Consider the following 21812-nt stretch of genomic DNA (forward strand, 5'->3'; position numbering starts at 1 on the left):
GTTATGATGTCCCAGTAAGAGGCCAGACCAGGTGAGATCTTTAGGGGACAACTAGAGCTTTGTCACCACAACTAGATGAATCCATTCCTGCGATGGGTTAGTGGGTACAGCATCATCTTCAGACAGGGTCTTCAATGAAAGCCAGTTTGGCAGATCTTTGGGGGCACTTGTCCTCTCATCCTGTGACCCCTTCTGCCTCCTCAGGACTGTCAGCAAGAAGACTATCGCTACAGATGGGCTTTGACCTTGGATTCGAACCACAGGGTAAAATCAACCTCTTTTCTTTCAATTCAATCAGTTCAGAGTATCAGCCACAGAAAATAGACTAGGATTGTGCTCATCTGGTATTCCTCAGAAGGCTGATCTCAAAGCGGAGGTGGTATCTGCCAAAGGAACCAAATCCAAGCTTTGAATGGGAACAATGAGGGCTCCATAAAGGAAACCGGCAGGGAAGGAAAGATAGAGAACCAAGGCCAACCTCCTTTAAGGATACACACACCTTCTGAGAAAATCCGTCATGGAATAATTATGTTATGAAAACACTACAGAATATACTCACACAAACCAAAATGGCAAGGACAATCATCAGAAGATGGAATCTCACGAGACCACTTTGGAAGCATCACTGTGAAACATGCGGCTGTAGAGCGTTTATGCTGGGGACGTAGCTCAGCTGGTAAGTTACTGTTTATCACAGACAAAACCCCGAGTTCCACCCTCAGCCCTGCATAAATCAGCCTGGCCAGGGCATGTGCATGTCTGTAATCTGAGCACTTGGGAGGCGGAGGCAAGGGATAATGAGTTCAAGGTCATCCCTGACTATACAACAGGTTTGAGGCCAGCCTGGACTAGATGGGACCCTGAGTCAAAACAAAAGCAGAAACAATGTATTCAACATAGAAGTGCTCCAGAAAAGTCAATGGTGATTTCCAGGCTTACCTACAGAGGAGACCCCATTGAGAAGTATTAAGCATGTACCCTTGGAGGACCTAGATGTAGAGTGGAGAGCCTAGATGTGGGGCAACATCACTAGGACTTCCCAGAGGAACTGAGGACAAGAGCAACCAAGAATTCTGGGAGTGTGAGAGACATGTTGATGGAAAAAGCTGGCACCGGAATGGACTCCCCATGGGAGACCTTATGCAGGGACATTTAAGAAGAGGCAGAAATGTGGGATGAAGGCTGCAAACACATTTAATTCTATAAAAAAGCAAGGGGATGTAGCAGAAATCTTAAAGAGTCTTATTAATAAAATCAAACCTGAGCCAGGTGTTGGGGTGAACTGAAAGATCAGAGAACCAGAACAAGACACAGCTAACCTCACCTGGCCAACTTCTCAGCTGGTCTTGTTTCCTCAGACTGGAAGCCTCTGTGTCCTCATATCCGAATGGCTCTCAGCTGAACTGTGCTGCTCAAAACCTAAAAGCTTAACCAGCCAAATGCTTAACCAGCCAAATGCTTCTACTGGTCCTCACGCCTTATATATCTTTCTGCCTTCTAACATCACTCCCTGGGATTAAAGGCTCGCTTTCTGGGATTAAAGGCGTGTGTCACTATGCCTGGCTGTTTCCAATGTGGCCTTGAACTCACAGAGATCCAGAGGGATTTCTACCTCTGGAGTGCTAGGATTAAAGGTGTGAGTGCCACCATTTTCTAGCCTTTGTATCTAGTGGCTGTTCTGTCTCTGACCCCAGATAAGTTTATTAGGGTGCACAATATTTTGGGGAACACAATACCACCACAAGGGGACCTCACTGCCCTGGATTCACTTCTCTGAAAGAAGAGACAGGGGTGGGCTACTCTACTGTCCCTGCATCAATCCTAATTGAACCTTTGATGTCTTGAGAGCACTTCTTTTCTGGCCTCAGACTTAGCAACTCATATGCTGGGGTGGAGGGGCCATTTCTCCTTATACAGGCTTGGTTCATAATTCTCATCCCAGACTTAGTTGTAAACCATGTTCCCATTTACTTCCTAATCAACTGCCCAGGTTTGGAAAGAAGGCAAATAGTCACATTGCTTATGTACTATCACTTTCTGAGCCTTCTGGCTTGCCTTGCCATAGAGTTTCAAAAGGAGACCCTGGCCATGCCTGCATGTATACATGTGTAGTGTGTGTGTGACTGGTACCCAAGGAAGTGAGAAGAGGCTGTTAGAACTCCACAAACTCGAGTTTTGATGGTTTTTGGAACCAACCCCCAGTCCTCTGCAAGAATATCAGGTGCTCTTAACTTCTGAGCTATCTCCCCAGTCCCCATAAAAGTAATACCAAAAAGTGGACACAAAGAGTTTGTCATTTGTCATAAGATGTATGCCCACCTCCTACAGCATCTTCTGTCATTTGTGTTTGTGCCTGTGAAGCACCAAGGAGACACAGGAAGGTGGACTTCCTCTGGGCCAATGTGCTTGCTCAGTTCATTGTGAATTCAGAGAAAGTGGAAATGCTTTAGTGAACTAACTTGTTGGAACCAAAGAAAACAGGACAAATCCCAGCTCTGTGGAACTGTACAACGTGTCTAAAAGCAGACTTCTCCACCCAGCCCCTCAGCAAACATTGCCAAGATCTAAGAGCACTGAGAGTGAGTAGCATCTCAGGGGCAAGGGATGAAAAGGAAGCCCTTCCTTTTTCGGGGTGTTGGGTTTTCCAAATACATGTTATCTTACAAGAAAAATGATGGAAGATAAAACTTCCCTTGACTAAGGTATTCTTAGAGCTTTCTTTTTTAATCCCCACAACAACTTGACAGTGTATCAGTTTTATCCACATATCAAAGATAAGAGAATCAGTCACATCATCTGAAGTGCAAACTGCCCTGGGTAACAAAACAATTGGGCTCTACCATGTGACCCCTGTCCATTGTTCAAGATCACCTCCTGACATATGGCTTCTTAGCTTGGAAGTTCATCATCAAACGTACACCTTACGACAAATGACAAACTCTTTGTGTCCATTTTTTGGTATTACTTTTATGGGGACTGGGGAGATGGCTCAGAAGTTAAGAGCACCTGATACTCTTGCAGAGGACTGGTGGTTGGTTCCAAAAACCATCTGTAACTCCAGTTTTTGGGGGTCTAACAGCCTATTCTCACTTCCTTGGGGACCAGTCTCTCTCTCTCTCTCACACACACACACACACACACACACACACACACACACACACTTCACATGTATACATGCAGGCAAAACATCAAATAAAATATTTTTAAAAGAATTGGTTCTTGGCCGGGCGGTGGTGGTGCATGCCTTTAATCCCAGCACTCGGGAGGCAGAGCCAGGCGGATCTCTGTGAGTTCGAGGCCAGCCTGGGCTACCAAGTGAGTTCCAGAAAAGGCTCAAAGCTACACAGAGAAACCCTGTCAAAAAAACAAAAACAAAAACAAAAACAAAAACAAAAAACAACAACAACCAAAAAAGAATTGGTTCTTTTAGCACCCACACCTCGCAACTTAGTGAACACTCCAGAAGCCCCTGTGATTAATACTGCTTACCCAAGCTACTGTTTCCACGTATCATCCCAACAAACACAAAGGCAGTTATCTTTTTACGAGACCAGTTATGAGATGGTGTAGATGTAGTATTCTTTTCCCCAAATGCTGAGGACCAGAAGCGGTTTGGATTTTGGAATATTCATATATGCATAGTGAGGTATCTTGGGGGATGAGGCCCAAGTCTAAACATACTTAGGTTTCATACATATTTTATAAATGTACCCCAAAGTAATATTACATATTTTTAATTCTGTGCATTAAGTTTTCAAATATGGATGGACTATTTAACTAAAAGTCTTATAGAGCATTGGGGTTTGGGATTTTCCAATTAGGGATATTCAATTCATTTATTCTTTTTAAGCCATTCAATAAATCTAGATCCTCTACCATGTATGAGCCATTGAACTAGACACTGTGGGCTATGTACCAAAATGTGTAAGATGCCACCATCTGTCTTTATTACTATTAATTTTCTTTGAGTAAATTTTCACTATGTAACCTAGGCTGGCTTTGAACCAGTAATCCTCCTGCCTCAACCTTCCTAGCTCTGGGATTATAGAAGTGGGCCACCACATCCTGCTTACCTTCAACTTTAAAACCATTTAAGAAAGATTTCCATTGTGACTTTGTCTGTTTTCATGAATAGGTTTCTCTTCCACCACATTTCAGCTTTATAAAGATGTGTCAGAAAAGGAAAACTGCAATTCCACTATTAAGTACAGTGAGTTAAGTCTTTAAAATCAGGTGAATTATAAATTCCAAAACCCATGGATCTGAAATGCAATCTAGTTCGTGATACTATAGAAACCAAGTCAAATCCCAGCTTTACAAATTTAAACTTTCAATTATTGAGTCCCAGGTTTCTCTACCTGTCAAGTGTAGTTCATAATACCATGTGAAGAGCTGGGAGATGTAGCTCGGTCATGGAGCCCTTGACTAGCATGCTTGGAGCTCTAGACTCACTCCCCAGGGCTAGCAATATTTATGATACTACACACATCTGTTGTAAGATTCAAGTCCACAAGGCGGGGGGCAGAATTGTGCTTATGTTACATGACGTGGTAAACCCAACAGAGCTGCTGCTGTTGCCAACACCTTAGTGGAAGCATGCAGTGATATTGTGTTCCCCAAAATATTGTGCACCCTAATAAACTTATCTGGGGTCAGAGAACAGAACAGCCACTAGATATAGAGGCCAGAAAATGGTGGCACTCACACCTTTAATCCTAGCCTTCTGGAGGCAGAGATCCATCCCAATCTCTGTGTGTTCACAGTCACACTGGAAACAACCAGGCATGTTGACTCATGCCTTTAAACCCAGGAAGTGATGGCAGAAAGCAGAAAGGTATTTAAGGCGTGAGGACCAGGAACTAGAGCTGATTAAGCTTTCAGGCTTTTGAGAAGCAGTTCAGCTGAGATCCATTTGGATAAGTACACAGAGGCTTCCAGTCTGAGGAAACAGAATCAGCTGAGGAATTGCGAGGTGAGGAAGCTGTGGCTTGTTCTGCTTCTCTGATTTTTCAGTGTTGACACCAGTACTTGGCTCCAGGTTTGTTTTTATTAATAAGACTTTTTAAGATTCATGCTACAGAAGCATGCTTTCCTTGAGAGGAAGATACAATGGAGCTGTCATGTGTTACACCTTGAACAAGGATGGGAGCTGGTGTCCAAAGACAGCCCAGGATCCGTGTCCTTGTTAACTCCACTCCAGTGGTGATTCTAGGTTGGCCCTATGACTTACTTTGATTAACAGAAATACCATGATTATGAATCTCCATCAATTCTGAGTCCGTCTTTTAAAAAAAAAAAGATTTAGTGTGTGTGTGTGTGTGTGTGTGTGTGTGTGTGTGTGTGCACTCCTGAGCCCATGGATACCAGAAAAAGGCATTGGATCTTCTAGAGAAGTGGTTCTCAACCTTCCTAACGCTGTGGCCCTTTAATACAGCTCCTCATGTTGTAGTGATCCCCCAACCATAGAATTTTCATTGCTACTTTATAACTGTAATTTTGCTACTGTTATGTTATAAATCATAATGTAAGTATCTGTTTTCCTATGATCTTAGGTGATCCCTGTGAAAGGGTTGTTTGACACCCCCCCTGCAAAAGGGGTTACGACCCATAGGTTGAGAACCACTGCTCCAGAGCTAGGGTTACAGGTGGTTGTGAGCTGTTCAATCTGGTTGCTGGGAAATGAACTTGGGTCCCCTGGGAAAGCAGGAGATCCTCTTAACCCCTAAGCCACCTTACCAGTCCTCTGGATCTAAGTCTTAAACAGCACATCAGCCCCCCCCCCCCACTTTTGTACTCCAGGGGCCCTGATCTGCTGGCTGGACAGACCGAAAGACAAGACTACACAGGAAGTCCCTGAGACTACACAAGAAGGAAGTAAGTCCTAGTTCCCCTCTTGTCCCCATGTGCCACCAAACGAGTTCAATCCCATCTGCTTCCAAATGTATAACAGATTTCCTAACAGATGAACAGAAGAACCATCTAGCTGAGCCTAGTCAACCCCTCAGCCATGAGGAATGGTACAGTGGCTGCTGCATTAAAGCAATAAGCATGGAATATACTGTTACACAGCATTTGACAACCCGAAGAACAATGCTGTTCAAACGAAGAGTTTCAGCTTGTGCTGTTATGGAGACTAATCTACATATAACTCTGATAAGCTGAATAATTATGAATGATGGCAAATTATCCAAAGACTAAGATCTTCCATCTTTGCTTCAGTAACTATCTTCCTCTTCTTTCTTCTAACTATGAAATTATAAACACAAAACTAGAGGGCAACATGACTGACGTTCTGTTCAAAATGCACTGATTCGGTACCTACAGTCTCCCTGCTTCTTGTTGAGACATTAAGGGCGGGGGGAGAGGCATTTAATAGCTTTGAATTCTAATCAAAAATACTAGATAAACTGTACTTTGAGAGGCAATGGTTGTAACTTTCATAAGCCAGCACCAAAAGGCACTGATTTCCACAGCCTGTGTTCCTCACCTCCACTTTGCCTTGTAAACCCCGGACATTCCCTTTGTGGGTCACAGATGGAACATACAAGGAGGAACAGTTTTGGCCTGTCCACGCTTGACCTCTTTTTGTTTCTACCTATTTTTAGTGCTGAGGATCAAACCAGATGGAATGCTCCCAACAGTCCCCCAAAGGGAATGTGTGACCCAGCCAGATGCTGAAGGTTACTCCGCTTGGTGCCATGCCTTCCTAGTGAAATCAGATGCCGACACTTCACTTACGTATATGTTTGTTTTTCCTAAGCATGAGAATCGCCATGGCTGAAAGATGTATGCAACGTTACTCCTTTGACTTTGCAGTCACCCCGTGGATGTTTCACTTTCCCTGGGTGCATGAACACTACCAAGTTAAAGCCAATTGTGCAGTTCTACAATCTGACCAACCTTAAACAAAAACACCTTCTGATGCTTGCGTCTTCTTTCTCCCCCTTCTGCTCAAGCAAACTTTTAAAATCTATTTCCTCTCCTTGCATTTACTTGTCAACTGTATGCTAACTAAATTTCAGCCATATGGCTTCCTCAGAACCATTATTCCAAAGACATGAATGGTGAGTTGTCAGTGAGCTTTGCAGATACTCCCAGGTCTAGGGATCATCTTGTCAGGACCTGCAGCATTGACCTTTCTCCTTTTTCAAGTCTCATGCTCTGACTCGGTCACACCACCAGCTCCTCCTGGCTTTCTCTTTTTCCTATCAAGTCTTGTCTACTTTCTCGGTGTCAACCATGACCTCCAGGCCAGACATCCTTGGTGCTGCTCCTACCTCCTTTTGCTTCCCAAGCAACTTTCTAGTTTATAACTCATGGCTCCAAGAATAAGCCAGGTGCCCATGACTTCCCATCTACATTTTCAGACAGATCTCTTCTGTTCCCAGTTTCTATCTCCAGTGTACCCTCCATCTGATGCCTTGAAAACACATGGAAGTCAGCATTTTACCAAATATACCATTCTGCCCAGCAGCCTTTTCCTGGGAATTTCTGACATAGGGAACAGTATCTTGATATCTAACTGCTCAGCAATAAATCCAAGGGGAGTTCACTCTCCCCTTCTTCCATACCTGATCTATAATCAATATCACTCATTCTGTTTCCTAAATATCTTCTGGTTTGTTCACAGTCATCAGCTACTACTGTCACTATTCAGTCTAGTCTGTCTTCCCTTCTCCCCAACATTGTAATCCACCACCTGCTAGCTGGTTTTCTGGCTACCAGAATCAACAGGAACAATTAATATATGACATTTAACGTGACATTAAGGAGGTGTCTTCTTAATTCTGTCCCAAGTAAATTTTCTTTCATTACAAACATATATGTAAATGTTGTTACATTATAAACTTGAAAACAACATTTGGTTTCATGCTAAGCTTTTCTCATAGTATAGAGACTGACCTTTTAAAAACTGCAGTGCAGTCTTCTGAGATGTTGTGTGTGTGTGCCCGAGTGAGCACACGTGCATGGGTGTGCAGGTACGTGCAGGGGTGTGTGTGCACACGCGTGCATAGACCAAAAGCCAAAAAGCCAATCCTAGGTGTCATTTTAGGACGTTACTGACCTTGCTTTTTAAGATACGGACTCTTACTACCTTGGAGCTTTCCAATTTGGCCAGGATGGCTGGATACCAAGCCTCAGAGATCTATCTGTCTCTGCCTCATGGGAATGTATGTGTGCCACCACATCTGGCTTTTCAGCGTGGGCTCTAGTGCATGAACTCAGGGCCTCATGCTTGCATAACAAGCACTTTACTGATTGAGCCATCTCCCCAAGTCCTCACAGGATTTTTACTGCTTTAGGATAAAGCCCAGGCTCCTTAACATAGCTTGATCAGTATTCAACACCTTTCCCCATCCACCTCTTCAAATCCCATTCTCCTCTCCCCCCAAACCCTCTTTAAGCCAACAACGCCTTTCAAACCATAACCTGTTTTGGAGGCTACAGGTTTAAAAACTTCTCTTTTCTCTGGGCTTTGTGCCACTCTGTTCTGTTGGCCAGGAGAGAAGATTTGCTTGTGTTCATTGTCTTACTCCCTGGTTAATCATCCAATTCTCCAGAACATTCTCCTGGTGACTTTTAACTATGCGGCTTGTCTCCTTTGCATGCTCAGAGGCTCTGTGCATCTCCTCTCACATCGTGTATACTTTCCCACACTTGCTAGCCTAATTATGTGCTCTTCCCTTAAGACCACGACCTTTAGAGGAGGGAGGGGTACAATTCATGCTTGTCCTCACTATTCAAAGTTCATGGACAATGGCCTGCACATAAATAAAAGAAGCATGCTAAGTTGGGATCCTTTTTGAACTTCTTGTGGTTTTTTAGAAGTCTAAAAACCTAGGTCCTCAGGAAGAGGAGACACCATTACTGTTGGGAAAATGGAGACACTGAGAAACTCTGAAAGGAGGGTGCTAAGGCCCACAGCTGGCTCTCTTTCTCAGTGTTGTGCATTGGTCTCGTCTTTTCAAGCCACCAGAGAAAGACGTCAACTCCCACCAGTGGCAGTCCACAGAGTTTGGCCACATGGCAGGCAGATCTTGCCTTTATGGAAGAGGGCGATGCTTCCATCTACCACCCATGGCTGCTACACTGCACAACAATGGGAGGTCATGACAAGCCTTCATGCAGTCTTAGGTTTCATTTCTCTGCTCCAAGAACAGCCAGTGTACATCCCTTAACCATGTGGCTTGCTAGGAATTCCTTGTAGAGAAGAATTAATCACCTAAGATTAGCACAGGGGCTTTCCATCTTGAGCATCAGGAACAGACTTCCAGAAGAGCCCAGAAGCCTATAGTATCAGGTTCAAAGCCACAATCCAACATTTCAATATAGACTGTCTTCTCTATCTAAGGAGTTTTATCTAAAGCTATGGGCTTACTGGAAAGGGATTGTAGTGTCAGCAGTGGCTCTGGGTCATGGGTGTTCTGGTTTCGTGTACAAGGGGCATCCAGGAACAAGATGAAGTTACTGCCTCTCAGACCACGGTTAAGAGCTTGCTGCTGCTGTACTGGAGGCTTTCAGGATAAGAAGCAGCTTCAGCAGAATGAATATTGGGCTCAGGAGCCCAAGGGGAAGACGATGCTCTCTGCTTATGGGAGACCCTATGATATCCTGTCCACAAATCCTGTTCTATACGTACTGTCTGGCACAGAAAAACCATGTGCAAAAGCAAGTGGATTATCTCTGTGTCCCACCAATGGAGTGCTACTGTTTCTGGCTCGGTCATACTGCTGTCAGCTGGGTAGGGCTCAGTGCCAGTGTGACTCACAGGTGGTAGGGAAACAGGCAAGCAGTGACCACTCTCTGGGAGCCACTGTCCTAGTGTGCCACTGCTTGTACCAGGAGTGTCTGCTAACAGAAGAAGAAAGGGACCGGAAAGCAACCCTTGATTTCTACGACCCACTTCCGTCGCTTACAAAGACAGTGGATGAAAACATCTCAGTTTCGAAAAAGAAGGGAGAATTGCCAAGAGAAGCTGTCAGTTCAGTAGTTTTATATGAAAACTACGCTGGAAAGTTTCCTGTCTGACATGATTGACAATGACAAAGTCAAGTCAACATAAAAGTTTACAAATAAGATATGCAGGCATCTAAGCCTCTGCCGTGGTTCTGGTCCGTGTTTCGTTTCCACAGAGCAGCATCTTGAGGATCCTTTACTTGAGGATCTGCGTTTTGTCTCCATGTGCACCTGTCCCTCCAGTTACTTCTCCCACTAACCTCCCTGGGACTTGAAGTCTATTGGCTTTTCTAATTCCTGCCAATCTCCTGGAGTTCTCTTTTCTAATCCAAATGTCTATTTTAACCCTTGCTACCTTCTAAAGGACACGTGAAAGTTCCTGGTGACCATAAATGAAAACTTACTTGAAAATAAGCCAATAGCAAATGTAACAAAGTTAAAGTGTTTTTGTTGACGCTGTTGTTTTGAGATGGGGTCTCACTATGCAGACCTAGCTGGCTGGGTACTCACTATGTAACAGGTCTTCCTAGTACTGTGCTAACAGGTGTGAGACACCATGCCTGGCTCAGAAGTATCTTTGAATGGGATTATTTCTAAATGTTCTTCCTAAATTCAACATCCTTGTAAGAGAACGGAAAGGATCTGAGACCCAGAGAGACATAAAGGAAAAAGATGGAGATACAGGTAGGGACAGAACACAGCAATGGAGCCAAACAATGCTGGCCTCATCAGCCGCAGGAGGGACAGAGGTGGAAGAACTTCTCCATCAGAATGCCACAGGGAGCCAATCCGACCAGTGTCTTGACTTTGGTCTTCTGAACTGTGAGCCAACACATTTCCATGGCTATATACCACTGAGATTATGGTACCTTATTACAAAAAATCTTAGACATAAGTAAAAATCCAATCCTTTCCTTTCCTTTCCTTTCCTTTCCTTTCCTTTCCTTTCCTTTCCTTTCCTTTCCTTTCCTTTCCTTTCCTTTCCTTTCCTTTCTCTTTGCCCTTTTCCTTCTCCTTTCCTATTTCTCTTTTTACTCAACTGGCAAAATTCCAACCCAGGATGGCTCCCATAGCTTTATCCATAGCTGTGATGGATAGCCAAAGCCACAGGAAAAAGTTATCCCATCGTATTAGTCCCTTTCCTAGTTGCTGTTACTAAGCACCTAATAACAAACAGCTTAGAGGAGGCTTACAGTGAGGGGATGGGGGTCTGTTTTGGTGGGGATAGTATGGTGGCAGGGGGTTTCTTGAAAGCAAATGCTTACAGCAGATGCCTGTTCACATTCCTGCTGCTCAGGAAGCAAAGGAGGAGACTGGCAAAGGTCTGGGATTCCTGTGTTCCTCTCTGCATCATGCAGTTTTAGCTAGAATCCTCCACCTTTACTATATGACCCATCTTGGTCTCCAGCAAGGTTCTTTATTCTATACTACACCTCTTTTCAGTGATGTTTGATCATCCTGTCCTGTTTCCAGAAAAAAGACTTAAGTTGATTAAGTCAGGATTTCTCCTATCCCTGAAAATGCTTTCTCTTAGTTGTTACCCACCCACTCAGCCTCTCTTCAACCTCATTCAGCTTCCTAGGGTGTACCATACTTAGAGTGAAATCTGAACTCCCTCCCTGACTGAAGGACCCCACTGCAAAGGCCGCTCTACCTATTGTGATGGTTGTACCAGCTTCAATAAGAGTAACTGAATAATGTCTTTTCTTTAATAGGATACACATACATGACAGATGTATGCATGCCAGCTGACAACGGCTGACCAGTTCACATTCTCATAACCTAGGAATCCTCTTGTATATTTCTTGTATATGTGACTTATTCAAACATAGGAAAGTCAACATGTTTAATTATATTCAGGGATACAATTCATTGTGTTGACTATACCTATGTTGTCAAATTATCCCTTTGGGCTAAGAACTAGCGCAGAAAGTTTTTCCTCTGCAAAAGTAATAAATAACATTCTGGAATCCAATTAAGAAGAAGGGATGCTACAGGGTCAAACATGAGATTTAAAATAAACTAGAATATCTTCAGCAATGTGGTATGCTCATCCATCTATTATGGTAAAAAGATATTCTATAGTGTTCCCTCTACTTTCTAATCCAGGAGTTATGCCTTTTTATTTTTTATTGATATAATATTATTACTAATTCTTGGAGAATTTCTTACAAGCCTGTAGTGCATTTTGAGCTTATCACATGCTGCTTATCCCCATAACTCCTCCTAGATCTATCCGTCAATCCTCATCCCTCCCTAACTTCATGTTCTCTCTCTTTTTTGTATAATAACTTGCTGAGTCCAATTCATGCTGCTCATATACACGTGGGTTAGGAGCCACCCCCTGGAGCAGAGACAACTACTGGGGGCCGCAACCTTAAAGATCACTGACTCCTCAGCAGTAATAGCCATCAACAGGCCCTCAGAGGACACTTCCATTTCCTTTTGGTTTTGCTGTCTTCTGCCTTATGTTGCCTATGGAGTACATTTCATTTAGGATTCCTCTCTACTTCTTTCTCATTTTTTTGTAATGGGCATGAGCTCTTCCCTGCTCCATGCTGGGATGTTGACTGGCTTGACCTCGTGAAGGGGTTTTGTGGGCAATCACAGCTGCCGTGAGCTCATGTGTACACGAACTCTTAAATGCAGAGGAGGCCGGTTCACCCCACTTCTCCCTGACCTCTGTCCCGTTTTCCGTGATGTACCCTAAGGTTTGGGGTAAGGAAGTGTGATGGAGATGATCCTTTATGGTTGAGTACTCCACAGACACTGATTCTCTGCACTTTGATCTTTAGGAGTTTCTGCAGTCACAGAATTGTACAAAGAAACTTCACTGGTGAGGTCAAAAGCCACACTTAGGCATAGGCACAGGGATACATATTTAGAGGGCAGTTTGAAACTATGTCCCTTTAGGAGCTGCATCTTTTAAAAAGAAACAGAAATCACATATAAATGACATTCTTCGCTACCAGATCCAACAGCCTGGTCATGGTGGCCACCACAAGAACAATGATAAGGATTTAAAGCTAGGGGGTCTCCTGGCTATAGCCCGGGAGTCTTTTTCTCAAAACAGCTTTACATGCAAAGTTTTCAGATTTCAAATATTTCATGAGTTATCTGATACCATCCTATTTGCTTCCATCCACAGGGAGGAGAAGGCAGAGTCAGAGTGAAGGGACTGCTTCAGAGAGGCAATGATTTAGAAGCTCATAAACGACAAGCCCATTCTCCCTGCAGAAACCAACAAATCAGAGCTATAGGGCTACGATGTTCAGGGAGCAGGTCCTGGGAGTGTCTGTCATGAGAACCATGCTCACTTCAAAATCTTCCTGTTTGTTACTCTAGTTTCTTTGCGTGGCTTGGAGATTCTTGGGTTTGTTGATGGTTATTCAGGCACAAGAAGCCAATTACTTCTCAAGAATTTCGTTTGTGAGTGGGGCAGAGGGCAGAAGCCCAAGCTATAGAGGAGGTAATGACCTTGGGGAGTGGAAGAAGAAAACCAAAGCCTGGAAGAGGGCCCAGGGAGTGATGGGATCCATAAAGAGAAACAAAGGGTTATACACTAACTTGTAATATTCTCAAGGTCATATGCTGAATCCTTAAGCCCCAGTGTGAACTGTAGGTAGACGTGTGTCTTTGGAGACTAGCTAGGTTTAAATGAGGTCAAGAGCATGGAGCCTCTGATAAGCTCCTCCCTCAGGCGACACCTAGACAGCATTCTCTCTGTGTATACACAGAAAGAAGAAGGTCTATGAGAGTGTAGCAAGATGGAGACCACTGATGAGCCCACCAATAGCTTTCCAAAAGAAACAACATAGTTTGCAACTTCACCTGGGACCGTGAAAAATAAACGTTTCTTGTTTAAGCCATCTAGTGGGTTGTGTTTTGGTATACCAACCCAAGACTGCCACAAAACCAAATTCAAACAGTACAGATTTCCTGCCATCTCCTGCAGAACCAACAGGATAGGAAAATCCTTGTCATTCCCTACACATTTTTCTCCCCACATCCTCATGTACTTAAAAACAGCCACCTGCTTTTCTCATTAAGTTTCCACAAATAAAAAAAAAATCACATAAAGTACTGATTCTTATCCTCCTGTTTTATTGATGAGGAAGCTGAGGGACAGGTAAACAAAATAAGCAAGCTGCTATATCAGCAAGTACCAGAACCTGGACTTGAACCCAGGCAGTCTGGCTCCAGCAATGAGGACTTGTGGTTGAGCTTATCACTGCCAACATTTCCCAGCTGGCCACAGAGCTATGAGACGCATGGTTAACTTCACGCTGCAGAGAGGATTCACTTCCATTCTTTGTTTTTCTGCCTAGTCCAGGAATCATTTATTCATGATTCTTCCTCCATGAAATGACCTGATCTTATCGGCCAACGACCGTACATAAGTCATTTTCTGCCGCGTGTTGACTTTTACAGGAACAGTGAAAATCAGGGCGAATGAATAATAAGAAATGGATTGTCAGAGCTGGAGTGAAAGTATTCAATTATAGAGAAGGTGGAATTCCAAGTCCAGATCATTTATAGATCAAACAAAAGCAGTCATTTTTAAATTAAAAAATAGCCAACAAGAGAGAAGAAAAACCTTCATGATTGATGGGACAGCAGCTGAGACTTAAAAGCCATGCCTTATCATATCAGGAATTATTAAGGGCGAGAGCAATTCCAAGGCTGGAGTTTCTGCTTTGGGTCAGACAGCTGATGGGAATCAAACCCTCCAAATTAAGATGCAGAGTTGAACTCAGTGAACAGCCAATGAGAACCAAGGCCAGCAGCCACCTTACCTGCTGATGTGTGCTTGAACTTTTCACTTTTCTTCTTCCTCCATTTCCAAGGCTTGAAAATCCTTCCCAGGTTGGCAAACTTACTCCTCCTCCGGATAGGTGGGGTGTGCGTACCCGGGACCAGCGAGTCAGAACGCATTGCCGCCAGCCTCTCCACTTCCTCAGCTTGTTTTTTCCCAAGAAAGCGATGGAAATAAAGAGAAGGGGGGGAAAGTGTTAAAATGGGAGCCTCACAGATGGCTAGCCTTTTCCATGGTGACAGATAACAGAAACCACGTGACCTGAGCTCCCTTTGCCTTTTGGAATGGAAGTCATACTGACGTGTTCTGAAAGCTTGGGGACAGTCAGCCAACCCTTAGAGATCTAGAACACCTTTACTGAATTTGCTTATATTTAAAGAGGCAGGTTCTCACTGTGACATGCAGGCTGGCCCCAGTCTCCCAGTCTCAAGCAACACTCCTGCTTCAACTTCCTGAGTAGCTAGGATTATAGGCATGTACCACCATCCCAATCAAATTTATTCAGCCTTGACAAAGGTGGTAGGGAAGGGGGATGAAGACGTCAGGAGCTCACTTGGTAGATGACAGAACTCCCCAAAGGCCATCTGAAGACTCACAGGAGAGTCAGTGTAACTATTAGTGTGGTAATTTCTCATCCAATACATGGCAGATGTAACCTCTATAGGATTGTTTGTTGAGAAAAAGGGAAGAAGAAAACACTCCTCTGCTGTCTGTTCTGGTGTCCCTGTCTCCACTACCCATCGCTTACCACTTCCTGCTGCCCTGCTGCTGTATTCAGACTCTCGAAGCACCGAGATCTGGGAGGGTAGGGGCCCTTCCTATGGTAAATGGACAATATTAAAATCATTCACACTTTTGTAAGATTTTTACAATTGCCACATTTCCTTTTATCCTGGAGTCTTGCTTTAAAATGTTTCTAGGCTATAATCCCTGGGAGATTCTTTAGGGAACATTTAAAACTGATCCCCAAAACCACATTGCTATAGTTTGGATTTAGAGTGTTCCCCTAAAAGTCCAATGTGTTAAGCTTGGTCTCTAGTCACTGGTGCTATCAGGAGGTGGTGCAGTCTTTAGAAGGTGGGGTTCATTGGGAGGAAGTTCAAAGGCGTGCACTTGAATAGGGTATTGGGACTCTAGCTTTCCTCTTCCTGTCTCTTTGCTTCCTGGCAGCCGGGTGAGTGGGTGGCTTTCATCCACGATATGATCCCTGTCTTCATAAAAATGTCCCCTGGTCTCCTGCATCAAACACAGTCCTTGAGAGCTTGACCGTGTGGCTGGAGCGGTTGCCTGTTGGGGTTTGAACATGCTTTTGTCATAGGCCATCCCTTCACTCACAAATACTGATGGAATCAACCACGTGCTAGGTGGTATTCTGTGGCAGTCATCCTGGTGACAAATGCTGCATGGCAGTTTCTGGATGGCAGAATGTAAGGGCCACCAATGCACCAAGGAGGTATATTGGAATCAAACTCTATTCATAGGTCATATGACTGACTGAGTGACCAGATTCAGGTCAGCAGAATGGACCTTTCATTGTTAACACAAGGAACACAGTGGGGAGGTACAGTTTTGGGGGTGAAGACAACAATGGTTTGAGCATGCTGAAATAAAGAGGACACTTAATCCTTCAACTACAGGTGCTTTTAGATTGATGGGTGGGGTTACATCCTGATAAATTGTCGCTAATTAAAATGCCATTAAATCCCAGACACACTGCATGTGACCTACTAGGTCTTACTGCTTAGCCGTAGAGAGAACTACGGAACACTGCTGTTTCCCTTGTGGCTGACTTCCTAGAAACGGTCTCTGATGCTGTGAACACTGCCGGAGAGAATCTGGCCTAGCATTACTAGCCAAGGAAAAGATCTAAATTAAAAAGGCGAAGCCCAGTTTCTACTTCCCAAGTCACCTCCACACCACCGTAAAGTTGAAAGACCCAAAGTCTAACCACGTATAACTGGGGACAGTCTACACAATTCAACACAGAGATGGCTCTTCTTTCCCATCGTCGACCAACTGAACTCGCAATACTGTCACAGACACTGTGGTCACTTCTGGGGAAGACAAAAAGACGAACGAGGAGTAATTCTGAGAGCACGTATGAGGAGCAGAGGAGACGGGGTCAGTGTGTCCAACACTACAACAGGGGCATTCAGCCTGAAAACCAAGAGTACAATGTTTGTTTGCAGTACTGGAGAAGACCCTGGAGAGAGCTCATGTTTCCAGGTTTTGATAGAGAAAGGCAATTTTCTCCCATGGAAAAAATAGAGAGAAGTAGATGCCCGGCAGGAGAAACACACCCAAGAGGGCTGAAAACATGGCCCATCTTGGAACATAAAGGCATTGAATCCAGCAGTGACATCATGGAGAACTGTTACTGGAGGAGTCTGGAACCAGCTCGCCTGAACTCCTGACAGAGTTTTATTATGCATTTGGGTTTTTAATCTCAGAATCAGAAGGGAAAGTATGGCAATTTTTAAAAGTGTACCCAACAGTACTTTAAGAAGAAAACACTCACTTTCTACTAGAGACTGGGGCTATAACAGTATCCAGAACAGAAGGACATACTGACTGGTGAGGTTATACCAGGACATAGGGTAGATAATAGGCTCTGAGACTGAGATATAGAAGATACTAGAAGATACATGCTTTGTGGGGAAAGCCCCAAAGAATTAGTATAATCCAGTAAAGGACATCAAAAGTCCTCAGAAGAGGGGCTTGGTTTTAATTGGCAGGTAAAGGCTGTCATGTGTTTCCATGAGAAGTGTCCCTCAAAAGTTTCTAGTACTGGATGCTTAATTTAGCATCCAGTAACAGGAGAAACACACCCAAGAGAGCTGAAAACATGGCCCATGGCTGAAGGTGTGGTTATAAATGGGACTCTTAATGAGTAAATCCTAAGGCCTCTGACTTCATCAGTGGATGAGTATATCGACAAATTCCTAATTTGATGGCATCATTGGGAAATGTTGGAAATTAGGAAGTGAGACCTAATTGAAGGAAGCAGTCACTGGGACCACGTCCTCAAGAGACTGTATCTCTAGCCCCTCCTAAACCTGTCTCTGTGCTCCCTGGCTGCCATGAGATGAGCAACTCTGCTCCATAACACATCCTTGCCAGATATTCTGCCTGACTGTGGGCCCAAAGCGACCCAGGCAGCTGACCATGAACCCGAATCTCCAAACTACAAGCCAAAATACATTGTAAAAACTGTTTATTCTAGGTATTTGTCACAATAACACAAAGGCTAGCTAACACTATTAGTATACAATGGCAATCAGATGTTTCTTAGGAATATCACTGTAGCAGACAAGGACGGACACATGGGAATATAAGGAAGCAGGTGCCAAAGAGAATAATCAGAAGGCCACTGTACTCAGGTTCACTAGTCCCTAGGTAAGACAGTGCCAGAAATTCAGAAATAACGGATGTGATTCAACCAGGGGCATACCGAAGTAAGAATGACTAAAGTTTGGGATTTTCATGATGATGATGTGATGTCTTTAAATAGAACACTGATGAGGAAAGGAAAAAGTAGGAGATATTGGCAGCTCAAGGTCAGGGACTTTGGGCCCAGATCATGTGACTTTTTTGCAAAGGTTGGATTTTATAGCCCAAGATCTTGGGGAACTACTTTAAGAAATTTTCCAGGTGGGAGAGCAGAAACCATCTAGTCTGTAGGGCACATTGCCAGATCCGGGAAAGGTGAGGGATGGAGACATGGGGAAGAAGGTGAGAAGTTTATGGAATGGGGTTTCTAGGGTGGAGCAGAGGAGGAGGGGGTCAGCACGCACAGCAAGCTGAGCTCAGCGTCAAGTCGCTGTGCTGTTGAAAGTCTTAACCGAGGCTCGCATCAGATCAGATGTGGGCAGAAGGGAGATTCCTCCAGCAGCTCTGGGAAAGGCAGACTGGAGGCTGAGGGAAGACGAAGATTCAGGAGGCTTCCGGTAAGTACGCATTTCAGAGAGCCAAGAAGGGTGTTAGAATCAAAAAGAAATTCAAATATAAAGCAGGCTATAATAAAAATTGAAAAGGAGACCAACTAGATGGGCAAATAAGCTACGGCGCAACAGTGAACTTGGACCCTCCTTTTCTTTAGACAGTACCAGCTGCTTGAGTTGCGGCTTCTGCACTGGCAGCAGCTGGGTTGAATTGCTGACACAGTTCAGGTCTGGACATAGAGGCAGTAGGCAGCTCCCCTTCATGGTCTCTGCAGCAGCTCCTGCCTCCAGATTCCTGCCCTGTTTGAGTTCCTGCCCTGACTTCCCTCAGTGATGGACTGTGACGAGGAACTGTGAGCTGAAATAAACTCTTTCCTCTTCAAGTTGCTTTAGTCATGGTGTTTTATCCCAGCAATAAGACAACGGCCAAAGCTGTTCTTAGCTAAATCTTTAAGCAATGGATAAAAAACGATTCAGAAATTGTTGCATTAAAATATTTGCAATCAATTAGGAGTGCTTTTGTAAACCCAGAGTGGTAAGGAGCAGAGTCAGCATTATAAAGGCATAATTATAAGTCTAGTTAAATGAACCTTGATAAGTGTATTATTAAACTCAAGATACTTAGCCCATAAATGCAGAAGATTGCTGAGCCGACTAGGTTTAATTGATTTATATTTTAATCACTCATATTACATTTTCACCCATTCATCTGGTAATGGAGGCTAGCTCTCAACCTGACTGCTCTGCCATCAGATAATGCAACTGGAAGGCACAACGCCAACTTGTGAATACAGTTTAAAAAGGAAGAAAAACAAAACAAAACAGAGCTCAGAATCAAGTACTCTCTTGACACAGGGATGTGAGAGATAGTGGGATAAAGGCAAGGTGAAGAGAAGGGGTGGGGGCCAGAAGTGCTTTGGAAATCAGCCGCCTCTAACACACATCACAGGAAGGCTGCTTTACTCTAATCAAGCTCTCTGTTCTCAATCTCAAAGGTAGCTTTATCAGGCAGCTGGGGGAAGAGAAGGACACTCCCTCACTCATGAATCAACTCCAGGGTCCAGTGCCAGGGAGGAGAATGATGAATCAAGAGGTGGGAAGCGGCCGGGTGGTGGTGGTGGTGGTGGTGGTGGTGGTGGTGGTGGTGGTGGTGGTACACACCTTTAATCCCAGTAGTCGGGAGGCAGAGCCAGGCAGATCTCTGTGAGTTCAAGGCCAGCCTGATCTACAGAGCAAGATCCATCCAGGATAGGCACCAAAACTACACAGAGAAACCCCATCTTGAAAAAAAAAAAAAAGAGGTGGAAAGCCAGGAAGCTGAACTACCTCAGAGTCTATGGACAGAGGGAGGCATGGATTAGCATCACCTAGGGGCTTACCAGGAGCAGATCCAAGGGGACAGTCTTTAGTAGGCAGCTAGGTATCCTTGTATTACAACTAGATTTTGTTCAGTCTACAGGGAAATGGTTGGAAGATGCTGTTCTTCTTTCTACTTAGAAATTCAGGAAAGATTATATTTGACTTCTGCATAATTTTGGTCCTGGTGAACCCAAAACATCTGTGTGTGCTGGTGCTGTGACCAACTCGTTGTGTTACCCAGGGCACTCTGTGGGCACGTGCGGACAGTAGGTAGGCACAGCACTTCACCTGGCACCTTTACTATTGCATTTCTCAGGGTGGCTTGGCTATCAAGAGGCCCCTCCCCTCATGAGCTCTTCCCTGCTCCATGCTGGCATGTCATTTGGCTTGGTCTTGTGTGGGTCTTGGGCAGGTAGTCACAGCTATGTGAGTGGGTTCATGTGTGCAATGGCCCCATCATGTCCAAATAATGCTGTTTTTCAGACGTCCCCCTGGACCTCTGACCCTTACAATCTTTCTGCCTTCTCTTCTGCAATATCCCCAGAACCTTGGGATGGGGGAATGTGTGATATGGAGGCCCCATTTAGGGAAGGTGGGTTGGTATAGGAGAAGCTGGAGTGGAAGAATAGGGATGGATATGATCTCAATTCCACTGTATATATGTATGAAATTAAAGAAAACAACAGCAGAATAACCCCTTTAAGGATGGCCCTGATGGCTTAGTGAGCAGAAACTGTACAGCCTCCAACTGGGCCACAGGTCAGAAGGAAGCCGTGGTCTGTGCTATTTGATGTCTATCTGGAGACGAAAGAGACAGAAGGAGCGGGACATGTGGGCCTCTTGAAAGGCTGTCCCTGTGTGCCAAGTGGATGATCCAAAATAAAACCCAAACAGGGCTTTCGGTTTCTTGTTCTAGATAGGACACTTCTCCCCTTAGGTTCTGATGGGAACAACAATGACAGGGTAGTGATGATGATGATGATGATGATGATGACGACAACGATAACAATGCCACCAATGACTTCAGTATTTGGATCTGAGAGGTCACTCGAAGGCCCATATGGTAAAGGCTTGGTCCCAGACTGTGGCACTTTTAGGACAAGGTGGAAACTTTCAGAGGTAGGGCACAGTGATTGAAAGGTTTCTGGGAGTTTTTACTTGAAGGGGGTGTCAGAGCCCTGAGCCCTTCCCATATCCCTCTTTGCTTCCTGGCTGCTATGAAGTAAACAGACTTTCTGTGCCTCCACCCTGATGTTCTGCCTCATCACAGGCCCAGTGTGACAGGATCCAGTGAGTACGAAATCTCTGAAGGCATGAACCAAATTAAAACTTCCCTCTTGTTTACCCAGACAAGACCAGCACAAGATCAGTCTCATCAACATTCCATCATGGGTAGGCATGGGCTCATGGAGCTCTACACCTCCTTGGGAAGGTATGGGCAGTTAGTTAATGGTTGCTGGGGTAGGGTAGTCACTTTCCCTGGTGGTAGAGCCACAGGTAGATTGCCTGTACTCCATTCAACATCCCCCCCCCCCATTCCAAGTTAATGCCAGTAGCTCTCATTAGACCTGGTGGGTCACCAAAAGAGATGCTAAAGTAGACGTGGACTACTTGGAAAGTAAAAGAGCATTCATCCGGAGAGGGAGGGGGCAAAATAGAGTAATTAGTGGTAAAGCCGACCAAATTAAGTTGTATATATGCATAAAATTGTAAAAGCAAAACAAAACAAACCCTTTCCT

At 44.4% G+C, this 21812-nt stretch overlaps 1 protein-coding gene across 2 annotated transcripts in view; it reads right to left on the reverse strand.

Annotated features, from left to right (window-relative positions):
* Positions 1-21812, reverse strand: part of Phactr1 (phosphatase and actin regulator 1) — a 285223-nt gene that overhangs the window by 180759 nt on the left and 82652 nt on the right. For both annotated transcript variants that reach the window (XM_059263123.1, XM_059263120.1), the window contains exon 2: positions 14754-14918. In XM_059263123.1, coding sequence (XP_059119106.1) covers positions 14754-14892 — 139 coding nt within the window. In that variant the 5' untranslated portion in view covers positions 14893-14918. The remainder of the gene's footprint in view (positions 1-14753; positions 14919-21812) is intronic.

Source organism: Peromyscus eremicus, chromosome 5 (assembly GCF_949786415.1).
Source record: "Peromyscus eremicus chromosome 5, PerEre_H2_v1, whole genome shotgun sequence".
Classification (NCBI taxonomy): Eukaryota; Metazoa; Chordata; class Mammalia; order Rodentia; family Cricetidae; genus Peromyscus; species Peromyscus eremicus.